The 19,558-nt window shown below is 41.6% G+C and overlaps 1 protein-coding gene across 4 annotated transcripts in view; it reads right to left on the bottom strand.

The window, feature by feature from the left end:
- The window catches only part of KSR2 (kinase suppressor of ras 2), a 50,185-nt gene that overhangs the window by 22,761 nt on the left and 7,866 nt on the right, over window positions 1–19,558 (bottom strand). For 3 of the 4 annotated variants that reach the window (XM_032947079.2, XM_032947081.2, XM_032947078.2), the window contains exons 2-6: window positions 10,661–10,801; window positions 7,011–7,164; window positions 5,684–6,033; window positions 2,399–2,535; window positions 1,030–1,211 (exon numbers count right to left, since the gene is read on the bottom strand). In XM_032947079.2, the coding sequence (XP_032802970.2) occupies window positions 1,030–1,211; window positions 2,399–2,535; window positions 5,684–6,033; window positions 7,011–7,164; window positions 10,661–10,801 (964 nt within the window). The remainder of the gene's footprint in view (window positions 1–1,029; window positions 1,212–2,398; window positions 2,536–5,683; window positions 6,034–7,010; window positions 7,165–10,660; window positions 10,802–19,558) is intronic. The other variant, XM_032947082.2, reaches the window with a different exon arrangement.

Genomic DNA, 19,558 nt, shown 5'->3' with positions numbered 1-19,558 from the left:
ATTGTTTTAATATAATTTTATTGTATTTCTACATACGTGACTTTACCGAAAAAAAACAATGAGTAATTTTATGCAGTCACGAAAGCTTTAATACTTTATTATCACACTTCTACGGGGAAGTTACCGTTGTAATTATGTGTAAGATGTGCCCTTTTTTGAGCTGCCGTTTTGTATTTACAAGAGGTGGTCATTTTTTGAGCTGCCGTTTTGTATTTACAAGAGGTGGTCCTTTTTTGAGCTGCCCCCTCTCTCTCTCTCTCTGCCTCCCTGTCTGTCTTTCCTCCCTCCTTACCTCTTGGTGGACTTGTATATGTATTTCTACTGACCGTGTACCTCGCATTTTTCATTCTATCTATGCTGGTATGTGCAATCCAAAGGTTGAACACGAAATTTAACACTCTTCTGAAATTCGTGGTCCACCAGGAAGTGTCTGTGTTGTTGGCCTGACTAGATGTGCTTCACATAATGTTTTTTCATGTTTGTTGAATTCTCGTCTCTCATCTTTTTGTTGTATTTACCTCCCGTGATTTGTTCTTGACACCCGATGAAGATCGCTTGCGTTGTGATCGAAACGTCGTGATTGTTTTTTGTTTTAATATAATTTTATTTGATTTCTACATACGTAACTTTACCGAATAAACCAATGAGTAACATGAATTTAAGTTGTTTCACATTCTGCACCAAAGTACACTTTAAAAAGTAAACAAAATTATCAAATGGCGTAAGTATATAATGATTTGGTGACTAACAAATCAATTTTTTCAGTATTCAGGGTCCGCAATTCCATTAAAGAAGCGTTTGGTATTTAAAAATAATTATTATGGTCTCGTTTGTATTGTTTCTCATTTTCCCTGTGCCTATTGTACAGCTTTGTTTGCTTCACGAGCCTAAAATGTAGCATCATTGCTTTGTGCAGATTTTACAAAGTGAATAATTAATTCTCGCAAGCATTACCTCAACGCACGTTACTAAGAGGTGAAGCGTCGTTACGTGTATAGAACAGTAATATTCGGGCTGGAGTGGCCTTACTCTGGGGAGGATCGTCCGAGATGGGTGGGGTTGTGGGCGTGTAAGGGGCGCAGCCACAAGCCTGGCGTGCCAGCCGCTCTGCAGGGTTTATTGGAACACGCGGATGCACGGGCAAGTTGTCGCAGCTCCCCGCTCCACCCTGAATTGCCGGGTTCAGGAAAGGGCGCGCCTTCTTGGAACCCCTGATAGTGTTTTTTGGGGGGGAAGGGAGGGAAGGAGATAAGTAGATGCGCATGTAAAGGAGGAAAGGAAGAATTTAACATTCGTTGTCACTTGAATATAAGCCAAGCAATGAGCAACACAGCTTGATTTTTTTTGTATTTTTTTCACAATGCATTTCACACCGCAGTAATCGTATAATCTTATCAGTAAATGCACACGCTAGCCTGTTACCACAAAAGTCACCTTAAATATATGTTACACTACAATTGGGTATGTGTGTGCTGGACACATGTTAAAACACCTTCTGACAATTTTCTTTTAAATATCACTGAAGTAGTCTATTTTAAATAACTCTACGTCAATTAAATTAACCCGTGCTGCCCTCTAGTGCTGATGTGGCTGTATAATCTAGCAACAGTTTTCGCAAAAGCAATACAAAATATAATACCAGCACACAATACTCGCGTGGCCTCAGAATACAATAACCACAAACTTGACGTAACACCTACCACAACAAGGTGTACCCAGCGGAAACGCTGAACTGATGAAAACCAGCACATGAACTAACACACTTTTGCAATGCTGCAATTATGTAATATTAATAATTTTACGGATCTTCAAAAACATGTTATTTAAAAGAATATGCAATTCACACATCTACGCTAAATCTGGAGTAGAGCAGAAAAAACATTCATAATATAGGTTTTTTTATAGTTAGATCGCGTAAATATGAATGTGTTGTTAATACCGTCAACACCCGACACAGCCAACTAGTAAGGTTTGTCACGTAAACAGAACATGCCAATTCGTTACTAGTACAGCACACCGGTGTGTCACATTTTTACTACAAAATGAATAGCTGCAAGGGTTTGAAAGCTGTATCATTTGATTTCACTGTATCTTTCAAAAAGAGATTGCAAGCGCATTGTTTTTGTACACTGGAGGAACAAAACTGAAATGTAAATTTGAAATTTAAAATATACCAGGCTGAATTTAACAAGATGTATTTAAATACCGTAACAAGTAACCAAACTGTGCTTATTAGCATGCTATTCGATGGGGGGGCGCGGACACTTTCAATTATAGCAGCGCACCATGTCCAGTGACGCATACCGTTGGCATGAGAAAGCTGGGCGCACACAAAGCAAATCCCCGCGCGAGAGATGATGGCGGCGGCGGAAGCAGCACCACCAGCAAGACGGCTTACCGCATGTTGGCCACGTCCTCTATCCGGTTCGCGAGCTGAGACTCGTGCGACTTGCTGCGATGCAAGGTCTGGAAGCCGGGGAGGAGGTGCACCAGCTTGCGTGACACCGGTGGCGGGGGTGTGCCAGGTGGCCGCATCTTCAAATCAAATCACCTTAAGTTAAATCACTCGGCAAGCGGTGCGGCACAAGCGTCACTAAAGAGCTTTGGGAGACTTTGTGCCTCGCCTGCCAACGCTTGCTAATAAAAGCACAGACGTGCAGACGTTACCAGTAGATCTTTGTTTTAAGCACATTTTCTCGTCAAAAGAGATGAGGGGGAGACTAGCGACGGAGGAGTAGCTTCAAAAATATATACACACATTTCTGGAAGAACAAGGTATTAACGTGTAGACTGAACATGAAAGTTGTGAGTAGAATGGTATTCCCAACAGCACTGCACAGAAATGTATCTTTGGCAATTAATAAAAAAAAACAGATAAAGCAAGGATAGAATCGTTCGAGTTGCAATGATAAAAGTGAAAATTCTCCATTCCCCAGATGGAAAGATGGCCCAATTAGTCAGTCATGTAAGAATTACAAAGAATTACAAATATAATCTAAAATACTGAAGGATGTGCACCATGGAAGGATGAGCGACTGAGGACATTGACAATACGGAGCAGTTGTCGCAGTATTTGATTTAATGTATATACTCTGTGATGGACAGAATATGTATATTAAATCAAATACTGTAGCCATTCCAGAAGATGGGTAGCATGAGTAGGGTGTTCACTTAAACGGGGGAGACTAAAGGGGATATGGTCTCGTGTTACAGGATCCTTAATGTAGCACAAAAACCTGGGCAGATTATGGACTTCCAGAAGAGAATATCACACCCAAAAGAGGATTTTGGGACTCCCCCGTGTTAATCATAGCATCCTGAAAGGCAAATGAGTCTACAGTTGTGACAACAATACCACAACGGGGAAGCAGGACCATGGGTAATTATAGCATCATCAAAGGCAGAGAAACTACTAGAAGTATCAGGGTAGTGCAGTGTTCTTCATTTGCAAGGCCCGCTGGCCACTGCTGGCCCCTGGTGGCCTTTGATTCGGCCCCCGACAAAACACAATGTGAAAATACCCCATCATGCCGTCAAAACCAATGGTGGACCTCACAATGATGTGTCTTATCGACCAAAGTGCCCGCCCCTACCCTCCAAAAATTCGTGAAGAACTCTGGGGTAGTGGGACCTGGGCAATCAAAGCATCACGAGCAGCCAATGGCATTCACAAACATCAGGAGAGGAATAGCTACTGCTCACTAATCTACCATACAACAAACCACCAGGGATTGGAGAAAATACATTAACATAAGGTTTGATATGTGGAAAAAGTAAAGGGAGATGTGTCTCGAGTATTCCAGGAAAATGTTCAATAGAGTTTTGCTGAATAGGATGAAAGAACGAGCGCATTTAAGTGTCAGACGCCAATCCCAATTAAGGAAATATATCCAATGTGGGTTTAGAGCAGACAGAGGCAAGCAATAGAGGAGAGCTGGTACATGGGGAGGATGTTTGTGCATTTATTTAGCAGACTTTAATCATGACTTGTTTGCTGAGAAACCCGATGAGAATCGCGAGATCATTATGTTATTGTACATAAGAAGAGCAGACTGTTTAAGAATGTGTATGACTCCAAGGGAATGTGTAGGTGGGGTCAGCGCAGAAATCAAAATTATTTTGGTGGACCGGTGTTCATCTAGTGTGGATTATGTCATCCACTTTGTTCAATGCTGTGCTCAAACATGTGCTCACTAACCCTGTGGATAGCACAGAGACAAGCAAACATTTCAAGAATTGTAATGGATCATTTGCAATTGAGAAAATTAGCGTGCACGGATGATTGCAGGCTTGTTCGAGAGGACCTTGGCTGTGGCATTGAAGGTTTTAAAACCAGGCTCTTGATTTTGGCAGTGCATAGCAATGGAATATTGTGCACACACCCTTATTGCAGGTGTCAGTAGGAAGCAAAGCGTTTTTATGTATTATGCAAAAAGAAAATTTTTTACAGCTATTATTAGTTGTATGGAACCACTTTTTTCTGACTGAAAATCACTCTCTTTTCTCACAATGCCGGTCTGTCATTACACCTCAATGCCACATCAAGTGTTCCCTTGGCATCCATTTATATTTTTTGACATCCATTTAAAGTGTTTTGTAGCCATACACAATCGCAACAAATGCAGCCTCGCACGGTCAGGCAGTTCATCAGGCATGCAAGGCTTCGTCCCACTCACTACTTGATCAACAGTTACGATTTGGGGTTGCGAATCAATTATTTTTTTGTTACATCGCAGTGAGTGTCGCACCATTAGTGACTGTAGGGTGTCAAGTGAATCATCTGCATACACAGTATGTGAGAAGAGATCATCTGCATACACAGTATGTGAGAAGAGATCAATCTTACACACGCACGATTTTATCAAGATCAGGATGTCATCAAGCCGCTGATGTTACCACACCTCATCAATGCTTTCTACCCTGTCAGATACTGCTGTAGAATCCAAGATACCTCAACGATCTGCCCTAATCCTACCATCTGTCATAAGTAAACAAATCAAGTGTACATGATGAATAAATGAATCGTTACAAACCTAATAACCAATCGACCCAAGATCAGACAAATCAAATTAACGTTAACTATCTCGGTCATCATTTAACACTTCTAACCCATCAACCAATTATGTGCACCCCTCTATTTTATCTTACACACAAGCACATCAGAACATCAACAGACTGCTGCGCACATCTCCCTCATAAATGGAAGATCAAAGACACAAGTCACAGGAGAGCAACTGTGGCCATGCAACCAGAATTATGGACCATATAGTAAACCACTACAATTCGAGCTCCTTCAATGGACGAATAACAAAACTACACTAACTTTCTCCGAAACCCCTTAACGGCTAGCAGAGCTCGACATTGGCCTCTAGCTCCTTAATATATTGCCATACACAAGAATGGAGAAGAATCTAACACAACAACAACCACCATTCACCACTACTTGGTGGTGATGTCACGACAGCATTTGTGCCAGGCTATGTGCACTTTAAGGCCATGTGAAGAGTCGAAAGCCCGCTGGCAAGAGGTCACAGGGCAGACCCAGGTGCCATGGGTTGACGGACTGAGATGACTGGCAGTCATACACACAAACACAACACACACACACATACACACAGTTCAGAGCAGCAGTCGCCTTTAACGTGCACGAAGAACAAATATATAAAAAAAAACTGACACTTACATTCCTCACCTTCGACCTCTTGTTCTTCACGCCCAGGGGCGGCGGAGGGGTCGCGGGCGTTGCCGGCGTGGACGACGAGGGCGGCGTGGCCATGGTGTCGCTGAGCGGTGGGGTTTCTGGCGGCGTGGGCGTGGGCAGGCGGCGGCCCCGCATCAAGCTGGGTGAGGACGGCAAGGAGGCAAGCGCGTCGACCTGCCCGCAGTCGTCATGGATGCCCGAGTCTGAGGCCGGCAGGGGCGGCAGCTCGCCACGCGACGAACGCTGAGATCCCTCCGGGGAGGAGCCCGAAGTTGTGGGAGATTCCTTCGTGGGCCAAGAGATTACCCACTCCTGCTTGGAGTCGCTGCCGCCTTGAAAGGAAATGTTTAAACAAAAATAAACCGGACCGCGTCAGACAAATACAGGTACAAGGTGACTACAAATTTCAGCTCCAGCATTTAACAGTCCTTGTGTTAACCACAGAGGCAACAACTTGGATAAGTTGGTCGTACAGCTTAAAAGTGCAAGACCCTTTGAGGTCATGAAGTGCCCAATAATTATTCTCAAACATTACGACTGAATCTGCCGGGCTAATTCAAATGCACGAAAATAAATCTCAAGGGCACTTTTAGTTTGTTGAGCATAAAAACAGCTACATATTCAGAACATAATGGCAGTGTTCCTCCCATTCTGCCAACATGTGAATACGACTCCAATTTTCACACTGTCCTGTGCCTTACCGGTTTTACTTGCCAATGATTTTTGTTTTGAAAAAAATCCACGTCTACATTTTTTCAAAAATGCTATACACACTGAAATTGTAAGAATTCACATTTCCAAAATTACAACTATGATTTTAGATTCAAGTTTTAACTATATGGTGTCTTTTACACTGTGCACCTGCATTAACACAATAAAGTGCATGCACCGTATGTTGTGGGTTTCATTAAAAGTTATAGTGGTTAATAGAGATTGCAAATCTTTATGTTGAAAATGAACATTGGCTTAGTTTATCTTGCAAAGCTTGCAGCTGTATAACAAACTGGCAACAGAGGAATGTCACAAACAGGCTGATTTTAGAACCAATAAAACTTGGCTGACGTTTATTACATAACAAATCCTTTAATGCTCCTTGCTTCACTTGACAGGACATTTAACTGGACTCCATCAAAACATTACAAGATAATTCAAAAGCTGCTACAATATAAATGAGTCATCATAAAACATATGCAAACTGCCACAGACAGAAGGTTCTAACATTCCACATTATTTTTATGGCGCTAAGCGCCATAAAAAGGCAAAGCAAAAGCCAGCATGTGACAAACACATACTGGGTGGCTCAAATTACCACACTGGTGGGCATTGCGTAGACAAGTGAGGGCAGCAATCAGCCTGGCACACTCTTCCATACTGCCTCCGCATGTCTTCACAGTCTCCCGCACTTCTTCTTCTGTCATGGGTAGGAGGCACTCCAGAGAAAGGTCTCCTTCAGACAATAGTTCCTGCAACGAAAGGTCCCCCCCAACAGTGTGTTTCAGATAGCATGCTCAATAATGGGTTTCCTTGCATAGAAATACAATTTTTTGGATGTAAACAAAAATGTTTGACTAATGTAGGTTCTATATGCGACTTCATTTCAGGACACTTTGCAGGAACCGTATATATTTTAAAGACTAATTACACATGTTCAAGAGTGGATTGCAATGTGTTTAAAGGAAACAAGAATGGTATACCTTTAAAAAAATACGTGCGCGTTATCAAGTTTTCCAAGTTGCACATGCATACTTTAGTTCGTGTTCCCTGTTCTGTGCTTTCTGGATGTGTTTATCAACGCTGTCGTTAAATGCGGAAGCCAAACGAAACAGGAAAAGTGTACGTGCACACAAACATGTTATACTGCAACAAATATTTCCTGGAAACAATACCTACCTGCTCTAACAACGGAAGCATCTGTAAACAGAGTAGGACTGCAGATATCAACTGTAGAAATAGCCGAATAATCTATTGACTATTGCGTCAATGGCACAATTCAAACATTAGCATGAAACGTTCCATATCATTGGCATGCTTAATTCCACATTTATATGCAAGAGGCTCAAACTTGTTGTGAGTGCAGAATATAATCGCTGGGATCACACCACCATCGTAATCATCATTTATCACCATCACCATCACCATGCAGCGGTCACCGCGTCATACTGGGGGCGCTGTGCTTCGATGAGTTTCCCACAATTTGGCAGCTGGATACCCTGTGTCCACCATTTTATAATGACTGGCAATTAATCGATAACAAAAAATATATATGAATAAAAAAGGAACCGATTCACCATTTTAGTCAGCAAACCACTTTAGCGCGAAAACCATGTTTATATTGCACTGTGCATCACTGTCAAAAGGTGCAAATACTGGCGGCACTCAACCAATGCATTATGCACTTGAAGAATAGTTCTACATAAAGCCGTTGCACTTGTGTAAAAGGGGGCTGCTTTAGGAACAACGCAGTGAGGACACATTGAGCAAGCAGACCGTGGTGGCAAGGTTTGATGCAACAAGATGCACCGTGCCCACATTCCCCAAAGTTCTGCTTTTCGTAGTCGCAGAAGTGTAAATATTTCCCAGCACAAACAAAAATAGCATTGGCAGATTTACCCTGAGAGCGTGTAATTGATTTCTGGAGTCCCACTTTCAACTAGCGGTGTGTTTGAAACCTCTGGGAATCCTGTATTGTGCAACAGCAACGAAAGTATGCTTCCACATCACTTAGCATTCTGCTCATTTCAAGTGGCTTCTTTACTTCTCAATTACACAGCTCCAGTGTCTTATACTTCACAATACATTGCAATGCTTTAAATGTGCATTCTACAATTATTACAGCAAAATCCCAGTCGCTAATGTTATATAATTTAAAGGTGGTGTATCCGCAGTTAACCAACTCTCAGACCAAGCAATTGAATGGGTAAATACAACCGATTTTCTAATAGTCTCTCTATACAAGCCACACGAAAGAAGAATGCAGGACAAATGATGCGTCGAGTTTATGTTGGGAGCAACTCAGGGCAATGCAGCAAAATCCATTTTTCACTGTACTTTGATGCTCCCAACGTCTATGCTCCACACCTTCACCGCACTGACCAGTGTGAAGAAATATGGGCAAATAACTTCCACGATCAACGCGGCACAAGGCCCTCATCCAGCAGTGGATTGTAATATGTATATTTTGGGGTGGCGGAGTGGTTAGCACACTGTGTGCTGTGATCCTGGCTGAGTTCAATTCCTGGACATGCCTAAAATCAGTGATGTCTGAACTGGTGTCTTAGACCCCCCCCCCTTCACCAACACATGATCAAACAACCCCCATGATTAATATAATATGGGAAGTCCTTCATCCAGCAGTGTATTGATAAAGACTGTTAAGTTATTAAAATTGATTTGATTTGTTATATATTATGGCATTGATTAGAACTAGCTTTGCTCTCGCCACTGAGTGCCTCGGTCTTGCAATAACCACTCTCCTGACACTCATCACTCACTTTACACTAAGCTAATGCTCACCAGACACTAAACATCTCACAGTCCGTAGACCCTCACCACTCAAACACTCAACGCATTCACCACTCACCTGACACTCACCAGACATTCACTACTCATCATGATTCACGGGGTGGTAACATGGTCTAGAAGTAGGCGTGTTCAAGGTTTGAATCCAATGGCTGCGGGTTTATTAACCATGAAAAAAATACTCACCATCTGCTTCACAGGAGAAGCTAGAGATCCCGTGACGTTCATTCACAAGAGTAGACCATTGTGTGATGGCGTCATGGAGCAAATATGCCAAATCACAAAAATCACCTACAAATTACTCAATTGGGATTATACATAGAACGATCCCCCTACTGGCAGACGTGCGCACAGCTGTCACTGGGGTGCCCTAGACTAGACCACATTGTAAATATCCCTCTTACTGGAAGACCACAGATTTTTGGAAATGATTGGTTCATGTTTTTAGCTGCCTTCCAATTTGGCTGTGGTTTCCTGTCCGAAGGGGCGAGATGGACCGAATGGCCTCCTCTCGTTTTAAACCTTTCCGATGTTCTGATGGGAAGGATGACAAATAATTTACATTTCCCACTTCACGTAAGCAGTTTCCCAAACAATGCATTATATAAACGGAGTTCGACTCTTTGTATTGTCTTGTTTGTGTGATCATTTGGCTGCCAAGAACGTACCATATTGTACATTTTTCATTCCCAAAAGCACGTAATGTGCTCATCACCGAAAACTACCTTCACAATGCCTGCCAGGTGCAGTTGAAAAATTTAATATGACCGCAAATGCGATTACAATTAAACCCGATTGTTCACTTGGTTTATTTCACAAGTGTTTGACACTGCATCACAACACAACAGTGCCTTCATTCACCTTCAGCTGGAAATTCCTTTTTGTTAAGAAGCTACCGCTTACCAAAATAAAACATGGTTAAAGAGACATGCCAAGTTTGAGTCTTGGAATAGCTTATGTTCACATGTGAGGCTTATTTATATTCGGAAAAACAATATAATTTAATAAATGTATTTGTACTGGAAAGCCTCATTGAGTCTCAAGATTTTTTTTAAAGGATCCTGCGAAGTTGTGCACTGACGGGTGATGTTCCTATGTGTTTTCCAATTCAATATGTCAGAATTGCTTTGACAAATTTGTACCGTGACAGTGGCACGTATGGCCAACTCTTTTTAAATATCACAAGGTTTTTGTAACGTTCACCGTGAAGCACACAAAGATAACAACACACAAAAGGCATGATCACAAACAGCAGGAAGTGATGTAAAATTAGGTTCACAGCATGTATTTTTTTTTTACATATATATAGTTCGTACACTCGCAGTATTAACCAGGGCACACCCTGGGGCTCGAACCGCGAACCTCTGCACCCAGCCAGCAACAGACGTGCTCGCACTCGGCCATGTCACAGCCCCAATCAATGGTAGGTACTCCCTTTACCTGCATGACGTGACCGTGCAGACCCACAATTCGCAGCCAGTGGTGGAGACTCGGGAACTCCTCCAGCCGAGGGTCTCTTTCTGCGCTGGAGATGCTCTGCTTGCAGCACAGCTGCCGACTGAAGTACTTCACCAGCTTTCCCTGAAAAAGTAACCAACACGCATATACGCAAATACGTCAAAGGACAATTGGAACAATATTGAATGAGTGCGGCAATTATACAAAAGCATTTCAAGTACATGCACCCACTTTTTTGGGAGGCATTATTGTCTGTGCTGTAACACTGTACAGGGGACAAACAGTTTTTAAATCTTTTTTTTTTTGGCCTCCCAAAAATAAAATCCGACAAAAACACCATAAATCACAGCGTCCGCTGAGTAAGGGACTTACTCGCTTTCCGTTTCCTGCTAGTTGTTTATTTTAGCCGATTGTTTTCCTGACCGTAAGGAAATGAGCTCAGAGAGATTCTCTGGGGCCTAGGAGCCACTGAATGCATTTTTTCCCAGTGCTGCATAGCACAGCGCTGTCAAATCATCACTGTTAGAAGCCCAAACGCAAATGGGAAAATCAAAAACTGTACAATGATACCAGCAAGTGTCCTTTCAAGGCAATGTCCTTGTATTAAAGTTGCACCACAATATATTGTCAGAAGATAGTGGTAACAATGTAAATGTAGGTGTAATTAAATTTGTCACATTGAAGAAAAAGGTAACATAAAGTGGACAGAATAAATAGCTACAAATACAAGAGTTCCAGTTAACAAAATAATGTTTGAGCATTTTAAAGTGCGAGAGGCAAAATATAAAGCAAAGATACTCACTAAAATATTTTAACTAATACGAAGGTACACATTCATGTTTTTACTCGATGTTAAAATACTAAATTAAGATTATGTTATTCAAGGACATTTATTTCATAAAACACTACAAAAACTCCAAGCCAAAACGTGAAAATATGTGTACTGATAAACATAACAAATTATGTACATGCTGAATTATGAACTAAATTATTTTTTTTATTTCAGCAGATAAGGCCCACTGAGCTTTCTTTATAGCTCTTATTCAGAAGCAACCTAGCCACAAATGATATGTCTGGAGTGGCTTATCATGCGGAAATTGAAAGTCCTCAAATAAATACTCTAAACGCATGTTGATACTAAATGTGGAGGGGAAAAAACAGAGGATTTGGTAAAAAAAAATCCACGCGACCATGGGGAGAACATGCAAACTTCAAATATGCATGACATTTAATTTACAACATATTCCGCTCCAAGATGTTCATAGGTGCTGGCAAAAAGGCCTCTCACTGGGTCAGGGGGTCGGCAGCCTGAGACTCTGGAGCCGCATGCGGCTCTTTATGGACTGCTTTGTGACGTAATGTGTGTGTGTGTATGTATTTGCATGCATTGCGGCTCCTGAAATATTGAGTTTTGGTAACAGCGGAAGTACCTGAACTTTAACCCACCATGGAAAAAAACTGCTAAACAACTAACTGCGCAGTACCCATTTATATTGCTGGAAGTTATTTGGTGGGCACTGTCTGGTGCACCATGAATCTGATACATCAGGTGAACATAAGAGGCTTTTTTAGATCGGTCTGGCTATATCGAGATCTACTTTGAGATGAGGTAAAAAAAAAGCCTCAGCTCATGTGCCCTCAACACATGACTTTATAACAGCGATGCTTAATGAGTGACAAGCTTGCGGTATAGTCACTCCTCCACTTTTGAAAAACTGCAGCACATCATAAGGATTATATAGGGGCTTGTTTAAGGCTTCAATTTCCATGAAGTCAAAATTAATTTGCATTTCAATGGAAAAAAGGATGGGTAAGACCCTTCCCACTTGTTTCCATGAAAACAAGAGATAAAGGTCACGTCTATTTTCATCAGCAACACGAGTCAGAGTTGTTTTCCAAGTCCCACTAGAAAGTCAGATCAGTTGCAGTGAATAAAGCATTACTGTTTCAATTACATTCCACCACTAATGTGGACATGTTGTAACTGAAATCTTCAATTTACAGATTTTGTAAAAATTCTACGAAAAACAATTAATTGTTCCTACAACAGCTAGGTAGTTTGGGTAATTACAGGGTTAGGGTTTGAACGTTTAGGGAAAATTTGTAACATATTGAGTCATAACAATATCTATACAAATGAGGACCAATTTGCGTAATTGGAACAAATATGCTATTTAATGAAGACTCTTGACATTAACATGTCTATCAAAAAGTGCAGTACTATATGAGGTTCATTTTGTGGTGCCACTGTGCCATGATGATAACTATACTGCCTGGTACACAGGTCGTGGCTTCTATCATGACCCTGAATATTGGAGTTCGCATGTTCTCCCCGTGGTCACGCGTATTTTCCTCAGGGTTCTTTCAGTTTTTCACTCCATATTTAGAAACAAGCTTTAAAGAGTAGTTGGACACCATACATTTCCACATTGTAAGCCACTCTCTTGAGCTATCGTTTGTGGCCACATCACTTCTGAAAAAAAGAGCGATATAGATCATTGAGCCTTACCTGGTAAAATAAAAATAGTTAGTTTAGAACTGATTTCATCGCTTCATATCCTAGGTAGATGTTGTGTTGCAGGCAGTCCATTACTTGTATGTATGTACAGTGAGGGAAAAAAGTATTTGATCCCCTGCTGATTTTGTACGTTTGCCCACTGACAAAGAAATGATCAGTCTATAATTTTAATGGTAGGTTTATTTGAACAGTGAGAGACAGAATAACAAGAAAAACATCCAGAAAAACGCATCTCAAAAATGTTATAAATTGATTTGCATTTTAATGAGGGAAATAAGTATTTGACCCCTCTGCAAAACGTGACTTAGTACTTGGTGGCAAAACCCTTGTTGGCAATCATAGAGGTCAGACGTTTCTTGTAGTTGGCCACCAGGTTTGCACACATCTCAGGAGGGATTTTGTCCCACTCCTCTTTGCAGATCTTCTCCAAGCAATTAATGTTTCGAGGCTGACGTTTGGCAACTCGAACCTTCATCTCCCTCCACAGATTTTCTATGGGATTAAGGTCTGGAGACTGGCTAGGCCACTCCAGGACCTTAATGTGCTTCTTCTTGAGCCACTCCTTTGTTGCCTTGGCCGTGTGTTTTGGGTCATTGTCATGCTGGAATACCCATCCACGACCCATATTCAATGCCCTGGCTGAGAGAAGGAGGTTCTCACCGAAGATTTGACGGTACATGGCCCTGTCCATCGTCCCTTTGATGCGGTGAAGTTGTCCTGTCCCCTTAGCAGAAAAACACCCCCAAAGCATAATGTTTCCACCTCCATGTTTGACGGTGGGGATGGTGTTCTTGGGGTCATAGGCAACATTCCTCCTCCTCCAAACACGGCGAGTTGCGTTGATGCCAAAGAGCTCCATTTTGGTCTCATCTGACCACAACACTTTCACCCAGTTATCGTCTGAATCATTCAGATGTTCATTGGCAAACTTCAGACGGGCATCTATATGTGCTTTTTGAGCAGGGGGACCTTGCGGGCGCTGCAGGATTTCAGTCCTTCACGGCGTAGTGTGTTACCAATTGTTTTCTTGGTGACTATGGTCCCAGCTGCCTTGAGATCATTGACAAGATCCTCCCATGTAGTTCTGGGCTGATTCCTCACCGTTCTCATGATCATTGCAACTCCACGAGGTGAGATATTGCATGGAGCCACAGGCCGAGGGAGATTGACAGTTCTTTTGTGTTTCTTCCATTTGCGAATAATCGCACCAACTGTCGTCACCTTCTCACCAAGCTGCTTGGCAATGGTCTTGTAGCCCATTCCAGCCTTGTGTAGGTCTGCAATCTTGTCCCTGACATCCTTGGAGAGCTCTTTGGTCTTGGCCATGGTGGAGAGTTTGGAATCTGATTGATTGCTTCTGTGGACAGGTGTCTTTTATACAGGTAACAAGCTGAGATTAGGAGAACTCCCTTTAAGAGTGTGCTCCTAATCTCAGCTCGTTACCTGTATAAAAGACACCTGGGAGCCAGAAATATTTCTGATTGAAAGGGGATCAAATACCTATTTCCCTAATTAAAATGCAAATCAATTTATAACATTTTTGACATGCGTTTTTCTGGATTTTGTTGTTGTTATTCTGTCTCTCACTGTTCAAATAAACCTACCATTAAAATTATAGACTGATCATTTCTATGTCAGTGAGCAAACGTACAAAATCAGCAGGGGATCAAATACTTTTTTCCCTCACTGTATATATGTATGTTGAACTTCTTTCTGATAAAGAGCCATATAGCTCAATGGACCTTACCTGGTAAAATACAAATTAGTTTAATTAGTAGTTTAGCCATTTAAGGGTATACATCAGGTTTGATATATTTTTCTTGTAAGAAACTGGAAGTGTTAGGTTTATAATCAGGAGATATATTATGATACATCAGGTGCCCATAAATATATCATTCATTATTAGAGAATTACGATTAAACAACAGTTTGGAGCTCCATAAATATAATTATACACACAAACACTTTGCACCACCCTGATTTTATTGTAGCGGTTTCATTTGTCTAAACCAGAGGTCGGCAACTAAAATACCAAGAAGAGCCATTTTGTTTCGAATTTGGTACAAAACTCAATATTTCAAAAGCAGCAATGCATGTGAATACATACACACACACATACATTACGTCACGAAGCAGTCTGTAAAGAGCCGCATGCGGATTCGGAGCCGCAGGTTGCCGACCCCTGGTCTAAACCTTTATACGTCTACTGGTGGTTGGCACCTTACTGAGACTAGAGAGTCCCAGATGTTCAACAACATCTCAGATGTTAATCGTTTCAAACGCTTCTGTGATGTGCTCTAGCTCTCCAGCAGATGACTCAAAACTCAGTTGAAAAATCCCAGATACTGTACATAATATGTTACCAGCAGTCCCACCACAGTGCAAACGGTCTAATGAGAATTCATTAATGATGGATGATACCGTTACGAACACGTTGTATAGTAGTGTCCCTCTGTGTATGCTCTCTTAATCTACTGTTTGTTCACAGGCCTGAAATCTTGATTTAAAGCTTTCGTGACTGCAGTAATTCATATTCTTAGTTTTTTCGGTAAAGTCACGTTGAAGAGAAACAACAGAATAACAAAATATATATAAAACAATAAAAAATTCTCACGACGTTTCGACCATAACTCAAACGGTCATCACCTGATGATGACGTTTCGACCATAACTCAAACGGTCATCACCTGATGATGACCGTTTGAGTTATGGTCGAAACGTCGTGAGAATTTTTTATTGTTTTATATATATTTTGTTATTCTGTTGTTTCTCTTCAACGTGACTTTACCGAAAAAACTAAGAATATGAATAGGCCTGAAATCCTTAGGTGACTTTTAATCATTGGACAATATGCTTCTGCATTTGGATGGAGACTACACTGACTGCTTTTGTAGCCATGGCACTCTCCACAGCCACTTTCCATCATGCATGCGTGTACAAATTCCTGTATACAAATTCACAGCAGTCCTACAAACAACCACACAGAGCTGTCCAATGCATTATTAATGACTCGCTGTTACAGTATTCGTAAAGAAATCTCAGGCCCAACATCTGCAGCAGAGTATGTTTGTCTCAATTAATTGATAAACCACTGACAGTGATGTCCATTCCATGTACTGTGATACCTTCCGACATCTATAAGCCACTTGGCGCCGTTCGGCCGTCATCACCTCTAATGGTCAGCTAGAGTGGGAGTCATCGTAAATGAAAGGTCTTTCCGACGTCAAATGATAGGAGCAAAACTTTCATTAACATCCATACTGTTGTTTGTCGCGCTTTGACTCATTACAGTAAATGTATTTATAATAAATGACGGCCCTTAATTTATCCACTGGTGAATACTAAACTATTTTATTTCATCAGGTGAGGCTCACTGAGCTATATAGCTCTTTTTCAGAAGCAACCTGGCCACAAAAGATTGGTCAACAAAGTGGCTTATCTGGAAATTTATAGCAGCCAAATACTGTAAACGCATGTTGAGTCTAAATGTGGAGGGAAAAACCGGAGGACCTGGAAAAAATCAACGCGACCACGGGGAGAACATGCAAACTCTAAATATACAGGCATCAAGGATTGGGATTGAACCCATGACCTCCTGCATTCTAGGCGAGGTAATTAATATATCGCCACGGCGGCGCCTCTGCGTTGAAGAGCCTCTCCACACATCTTGTCAGTAATAAGGTTTACTTGAGCATATTTTACCACGCTGAATAGTCCAGGTTTGGGCCGTCCAGGGCGAGTTTAGATATCACTTGCCACAGATGTAAGCCATGGTCAGGAATCCAACTCGGATTGCTGGGAGCATAGCACAATGCACTAACTCCATGGACATCCCTTGCCAGTATCAAAATATAGGAATATTTTTATTGCCAGAAAGGGGTAAAACATATTCTTATATATGTGTAGTAGGTTCAACTGAGTTGCAGACGTGCTCTGGGAGGTAACACATTTATTTAACACCAACACACGGGGTAACTGCCCCTTAACAGAATAACAACCTATGGTGGCAACCACCATGCTAACTACACTAATTACAACGTAACCAGCTACGGCGGACCGGTACCACATCCTGGGTCCAAGTCCACGTGTTGGAGACTCAGGGAACGTTGTTGAAGGATTCTTCAGGATGAACAACAACGCCGGCCCCTCTGGGGGACCCGGCTGATATTCTCTGCGGCGTGGCTGGCTGCACCCTTGGCCACGACCACCTTCCAGAAGCCTCTAGCAGGATCTGGACCCCGACCACGTGACCACCCCTAGCCCCCACTTGGGGCCCCTTTGTGGACTTAACCGATCACGTGTCCTCTCGGGTCAACCAGAGTACATGGCCTTCAGTAACCCCTTCCCGACGGCCGGCACTCTCACACCTGATACTCTAGGGCTGGCATTGCACGCCAAGCGTGGTGCCATCCAGCGCTATCATCCAGCGCTGTCAATCAGCGCTGACCGTGCCCCTCTGGGGCCGGTACTACACTCACACCACTGTGGTGTCCGCGATGTCGTTACATCGCACGCCGTACCTCTCTATGGCCGGTACTACACCCACATCATAGCGGTGTCCGTGATGTCGTTACATCGCACGCCGTACCTCTCTAGGGCCGGCACTGTACAGTGACATCCCGCGATGTCACTACACATGTAATAAATAAGTCCCGATGTATTTGGACGTGTCTTAATTTTTTTTTGTAGATTATTCTTCCAGTACCATTTGAATGTGCGTCTGGGCATATTTGGGTTTTTTTTCTGGCAATAATGAGCTGGGTGGTTTTTTATTTATTTATTAATTAAAGTTATTTTGTTTAACCAGGTGAGATCTCAAGAGACAAAGGATTGTCTCATTTGCAAGTGATATGGGTCACCAAAATGACAAAAGCGAAAACGAAACGTATTTGGGGGTTAATGTAAGACGCAACGTACGGGAAGAACCCCTAATTAGGTCGAATGGGCATTTGTTATTTTCTATGCAAGAAAAAGACATGAGCGAAGGGAATGCTCATTGTAAGGACAGCAGCAACTTGCTGCTTGATAGCAACGTTGTCGTGGCAACAATGACGCAATGTTTATTGAAAATATTCTGAAAGGTAGTGGAGGGATTAGAAAGAAACGACTTGTACATAATACTAACCTTTACTGTATGTTGATTTTAAGTCACACATACCGAACAAAACAATGAAGGGCTTTCATTTTAACATACTGAGTAGAAAAAATGAACTTCAACACGCAGAATATGTCTATACAGTATTAAGAATAATGCAAAGCAATTGAATGCTACTGAAGCTAGTTACGTTGTAATTAGTGTAGTTAGCCTGGTGGTCACCACCATAGATTGTTATTCTGTTAAGGGGCAGTTACCCCGTGTGTTGGTGTTAAATAAATATGTTACCTCCAAGAGCATTTCTGCAACTCAGTTGAACCTACTACACATATATATATTTATGAATGTTGTTCACCTGTATTTCACATTTTGTATTATTGGGACAGCTACCAAACCTAATGTACAATTCATAAATTTGTATGCTACCAGAGCTAACTAAAATGCACAGGGTGTTACGGCTTTGTCATAAGTGAACACTGAATTGCATGTATGTTGGAACCTGCATTTAAATTGTTTAAATCATATTGCAGGTGTGGCTATATTGTTATTGCGTGCCACATGCATAACGTGTTTTGAGATTTACGTAGGGAAATACAAAAAATAAACCAAGGTTGAAAGCAGACACCTGATATATAGTACCGTACTCAGGCCAACGCAAACGGACTAAAATAACAATACGGTATAATATTACCATTAATTAGAAATATTAGGTAAAAATATTCCAACTAAATTTATTTCCTTATGCTGCCAAATTCTTAATTTTTTTTCTAAATTGATCATATTACCTAACATTAACAATTACCAATGTGATATATTTCAAGCGTCATTATTTTTACCTTCAAGAGACATTAATATAATTGCGACCCAATACAGTACCATGTAATTGCCGTATTCGCCGTTATTGTTCCACACACGTGCAATGTGGTCAACATTTGGTCATGCAAGGTTTTCCATGAAGATGTGCCATTAAACTGTGCCATTATATCATCAATATCAGCCATGGCCAATCCACTGCTTTGCTTGTCGGCCTTTGCCAAGCCACCACCACCTGAAGCAGATGATTAGTTCTAGATACATGTGCATTTTTCAAATGTGATTAGTAACTTTCATCCTTACTCCAAGTATCAATGGTTCAATTTCAACGTGCAATTTTATTGAGGGACTGTGTGTTGTCTTTGTGTAGTCTGAGATTGTTTTTGCTGTTGTTTTTCTGCCTTGGATAAGCGTGGGAATTAGTGTACTTGTGCAATTTGAACTTACAAACTGAAA

This window comes from Petromyzon marinus, chromosome 5 (genome assembly GCF_048934315.1).
Source record: "Petromyzon marinus isolate PM22_M1 ecotype Great Lakes invasive population chromosome 5, UKy_Petmar_22M1.pri1.0, whole genome shotgun sequence".
In the NCBI taxonomy this organism is placed as follows: domain Eukaryota; kingdom Metazoa; phylum Chordata; class Hyperoartia; order Petromyzontiformes; family Petromyzontidae; genus Petromyzon; species Petromyzon marinus.
The sequence above is the reverse complement of the archived record's forward strand: the minus strand, read 5'-3'. Positions and strand labels throughout refer to the sequence as shown.